General features: G+C 35.2%; 1 protein-coding gene across 1 annotated transcript; it reads right to left on the bottom strand.

Moving 5' to 3' along the window:
• Nucleotides 1–1,950: 1,950 nt before the first annotated feature.
• Nucleotides 1,951–4,559, bottom strand: LOC110937037 (protein TIFY 5A). The gene is made up of 3 exons (XM_022179448.2): nt 4,403–4,559; nt 4,078–4,183; nt 1,951–2,341 (listed from the first exon to the last, which is right to left on the bottom strand). Exons 1-3 carry the CDS (start codon nt 4,492–4,494, stop codon nt 2,165–2,167), a joined length of 375 nt encoding a protein of 124 aa, XP_022035140.1. The 5' UTR covers nt 4,495–4,559; the 3' UTR covers nt 1,951–2,164.
• Between the last annotated feature and the right edge of the window lie 352 nt (nt 4,560–4,911).

Below are 4,911 nucleotides of genomic sequence, written 5' to 3'. Positions count from 1 at the left end.
TTTGTTGAAGCAATTTCCTAAAGAGAAAAATGAAATTTGCGTCCCTGTGGTATGTCCCAAACATCAACCTGAGCCCCTAAATTAGTTTTTTGGTTTTTTGAGCCCCTGACTTTATGAATTCATAACACTTTGAGTCCTTCTGTCACACTGACGTCAGTTTGACTGTTTGAGCCAGGGGTAAGACCGTCTTTTGTCATCTCTTCCCTTCTAAAAACCCCAAATAACTTTATTAAGCCCTAATGTAGATGCTGGGCAGCAGTGGTTGGCGATGAACTATATGAATATAATTAAGGAAAAATTCACAGCACCAACATTAAATATATTCATAATTAAGGATGGTGGTGATGGTTAAGATTGAAGATACCATCTGTATCAAGAAGCTGAATCTTTCTATCTCTTAACCGTTGTTTGAGAGAATTGAGAGTTTCAGTTGCAGCTTTGTGGTTCTCTTTTAGCTCTGCGACAGACATATCTGAAATAAAGTTTAAGGAGCTTCAATTTGAGACCTAACCTAACAGATGTTCATCTTTGTTTTGTTTGTAAGTTGAGAACAAAAGAGTTGTGGATTTAGGGGCTTGTGAACAGAGAAAAAGGTGAGAGGGTTTTGGCTTCAGGATGAATGGAAGAGCTGTGGAAGCTACAGTTGCAACTTGAACCAAACATTGTCACTACAGAAAAAAATCAACCTTGAACCAAACCCATCAGAAAAAAATTCAATCTTGAAGCAAACCCAGCAAAAAAATTCAATCTTGAACCAAACCCATCAAAAAAATTCAATTTTGAAGCAAACCCATCAAAAAGATTCAATCTTTATCTGATATTCATTGATTTACAATGCAAAACTCACCACCATCATCATCCACCACCACCACAACCACCACTGTGTACACCATCTTAACCATCACCACCATCTTAACCATCACCACCACCAACAAAAACACCAACCAATCTCCACCATCCATTGCCTATTTCATCTCCGGATCCTCCAACGACTCGGGTCGGATCATCCGGCTTTTGTTCTCCATCTACCATCCAAGAAACCAATATCTTCTTCAACTTGACAATTCTGCCCCTAAAAAAGAAAGAGACTTTTTAGCCCTAACTGTTTAGTCGATGAAGTTGAAGATGATGAAGATGAAGATGAAGCTGATGAAGATGAAGATGATGATGATCTGTTCTGAAGATGAAGATGATGATAACGATGATAATCGATGATGATGATTTGTTCTTGTTGAGAATGAGAAGTATAGATATTAAGGGTTAAGTGTAGATATTAAGGGTTAAGGGTATAAAGGACTTTTCACAATTGTCAAACAGTCAAACTGACGGAACACTGACGGAAAGACTCATACTGTTATGAATTTGTAAAGTCAAGGGCTCAAAAAACCAAAAATTTAATTTAGGAGCTCAGGTTGATGTTTGGGACATACCATAGGAACGCAAATTGCATTTTTCTCTTTCCTAAATTTGCTAAGAGAATCAAAATTTAAAAATGACCATTTACATTCTAGAATTATTATTCAATCTAATGGACTTTTACATACAAAGGTATATAACTTTTAATGAAAAGAATTCTTATTTTATTTTTCTTTTCAACTATATGTTTTTTATTTAAAAAAAATAGATAGGTTACGGTAGTTTTACATGATCTTAAATTAGGATTTTTTTTTTAAATTAAGACGTAACTTTCCTGTAATTTTTGAATAAAAACCCTTACAGCGTGTTTCCTTTCTATGTTTCGATGTGCAAACACACATGTGACGTGTTTTTTTTATGTAGGTTTCCATATAAATTTTAGTTTAAACCGGTTTGTCGCAACCGGTGGGTGATTCCCCGTCTTATATATTTTTTCGAACAATTTATATTGTAGGGGTCTGAATTTTCTACTCGCTCGAACCTTGGGATTTTTGAGAATTCTCTAGAACGACTCTGGATTAGAGAGTGTGTAAGTTAGTCGATAAAAAGAAAATTTAGTTGCGGTCTATTTACTATTTACTATGTGTCTTGATCATTCATGCCCTCATTCTTACATCATTTCTCTTCATCTTCTTCAATTTTTCTAAATCTAGAAACATTTTATTACATACTAATACATGATATGTCACATGACTCACGAGCGACACATGGGCAAGGGGATTATTTATCGGAAATTGCACGTACAAGGTCATTGAGTTTTGTAAGGAGATGTTGATTGAATTCTATGCTTTCTCTTTTGAAGAAACAGTTGTAAAGATCTCTTCATTGAAAGACCACCTTGGCTAGGGGACATTAATGGTGAACCTGGTGATTTTATCCATTTACCATCCATCTCTTCACTTGCTATCTTTATTATTGCCCTTGCCTGTAATAGAATCCACATATTACTTATTGATTTTGCTTTTATGTCTCAGGTAAAATAATATACACGATTGTATTGAGAAACATAGTCTAATCATGTTTAACTTAAAACGTCCTTTTTAACGGCGAACACATACACTCCTTAAAATTTATTCTTAATATCCATCTATTGATCATTTTGTAAGACTTGAACCCCCACTACTTTCGTGTGGATGAACAACGCTGTCCCAACGTTTTTGGAGACCCTAAGCGAAATATAGAAAGAAAGCCCTTTAAATTTGAATTTGTATAATTTCACAAAAACAAAACCTTCGTCTAAGAATACAAACCTAGATTAGCACCAAACACGATGGGAATTGGGAACGATAGCGGCTCTAATTGAGGGGTTTTAGGCTAAATAACCAATTGTCGATGGATGAAGTTAGTGGTGCACAAATTGGGTTTTCTGAATACCCGGTTCCGGGTATGGAACCGGGTTCGGATACGATCAGGTTCTACAAAATCGGGTATTAACAATACCCGGGTCGGGTCCGAGTCCGGGTTTTATATAAAAAATGTATACCCTATATACCCGGGTTCGGGTAGGGTTCGGGTCGGGTTTTCTAATACCCGGGTATTATAATACCCTACTTTCGGGTTCGGGTAGGATCGGGTATGGATCGGGTTTGGTTCGGTATGCATCGGGTATTCATTTCTTTTGGATAAATCATAGAAATATAAAATGCAAAACCTTTTTATTTCATAAAACATAGAAATACATGACACCTAAATAATCATTGAACCGGATCGAATAAGATGATGAACATAGATAGCTTCGAATAACTTGATCGTCTTCGTTCATTGTTCGTCATCAAAGACCCCCTTTATAGGGTATAGAGATACAATGTAAACCAAACAAATGATCATAATACACTTTCTAACGGCTATATAGCCGTTACCAAGGTACAAAACTCGAAAAAACACAAAAAAAAACGAAAAAACTTGAACAGGGTATTGGGAAACCCGGACCGGGTATTGAAAAAACCCGGTTCCGGGTTCGGGTTTTATAATAGAAATGCATACCCAACCCCTACCCTATGGGTAGGGTCGGGTTCGGGTATAAAAAACCCGGGTTTTATAATACCCGGTTTCGGGTTTTATTTTCGGGTCCAGGTTCGGATTTTTTGTGCACCACTAGATGAAGTTATGCATATTAGCAGCTGGAGTTGTTAACTCATAAAGTTGGCCTTCTAAATTGGGCCTTTTTTTCCTAATAGAAATTTGGTTGTGTTTTGCAATTAATTTTTGTTAATTTGGGTCATATACACATACTATATATTATAACTTATTAAAAATTGACGACCCTTGACCATACTTAGAGTGGAAAGCGCAATAGGCCGCCCTGCTTAAAGGTCTTTTATAATATTAAAATTTACAATATATACCAGTATTTTAGCTAAACTTAGAAAGAAACATCACTAACTTCATAACTATACAAATTTATAGTTTATCACAATTTCATAAAAGCTATTTAATAGATTTAAAAAAAAAACATTTTTCAGTAAATCCATAAATTATATGTAAAAATTACACGAAGAACTGACCTATTTAAACTGTATAAATTTTCTATTTACTTTTAAACTTTATTATATATTACCACCTCTACACCAACCCTAACATTCCAATGTATTAATTAAAATTAAAAAATATGTTGTACTATATATTATGTTTCTTTAAATACATGAATTCTATGAGAGTTACCTGACGCTCTGTAACGTCACAAATGCTAACCTTCCCGTCATAAATTATAGTTAGCTGCTGGTTTTCCTTCTCCTTTAAATCTCCATCCACCGTACTTATTTCGTCACTAAAAGCTCAAACCAAACAAAACATATACAAATTAGTGTTTTTGACATTTACCTTGCAACATAACATTTCATTATAGCTTGTAAACAGGGGTAGCCCCGTGTGTAAATTTTGAAAAAATTTGATGTTTTTTCAATTTCGTTACCCCTTTTCTTTTAAACGTTAAGAATTTTCTAGATCCGTCACTGATCATGACAGATGTTGGCAAACATCATCGTACCTGGGATCTTGTTGACGGTGGTCGGAAAATATGAATGGGCACTGCGGCGCCGGCGGCACAAGTCGGAGTTCCAAACGGCAGTTTCTCTTCATAACTATATAGAGAGAGAGAGTTATGGTTGTGATAACAAGAGGATATAATATATATGCAAAGGATGAGACGATATTTATATTATAAGTAAAAAACACGAAACGCACGCAGAATATAGAAAGTGGCGGTGTGTGGAAAACAACTAAAAGAAAATATAAAAAAACACGTTTTACACAACATTTTTTGGTTGCTACTAACCCATTAACGCCGCCACCATCTTCTCACGTTATTTGTACTTTCACGTGCACGTGCCAAAACTATACAAATATGCATATCAAGTATCATGATTTTTTTTTTATTTTCAAAAAAAGAGTATCCTGATTTTTAATAATTTCTGTCGACATAATTATAACTAGAAAAAAACACCCGCGCTACGCGGCGGTGTTTCAGGTAGTATCGATTTTGTTTGATTATAGCAA

The sequence above is a fragment of the Helianthus annuus genome, chromosome 4 (assembly GCF_002127325.2).
Source record: "Helianthus annuus cultivar XRQ/B chromosome 4, HanXRQr2.0-SUNRISE, whole genome shotgun sequence".
Classification (NCBI taxonomy): domain Eukaryota; kingdom Viridiplantae; phylum Streptophyta; class Magnoliopsida; order Asterales; family Asteraceae; genus Helianthus; species Helianthus annuus.
This window is presented reverse-complemented; position numbering and strand designations above follow the sequence as displayed.

What these genes read in the sequence shown, in the direction of transcription:
- LOC110937037 (XM_022179448.2), bottom strand. Translation starts at nt 4,494, where the DNA reads ATGAAGAGAAACTGCCGTTTGGAACTCCGACTTGTGCCGCCGGCGCCG. An exon ending in CACCGTCAACAAGATCCCAG is followed by an intron (nt 4,184 to 4,402) that starts GTACGATGATGT and finishes TTGAGCTTTTAG; the next exon opens with TGACGAAATAAGTACGGTGG. An exon ending in GTGACGTTACAGAGCGTCAG is followed by an intron (nt 2,342 to 4,077) that starts GTAACTCTCATA and finishes ATTCTATTACAG; the next exon opens with GCAAGGGCAATAATAAAGAT.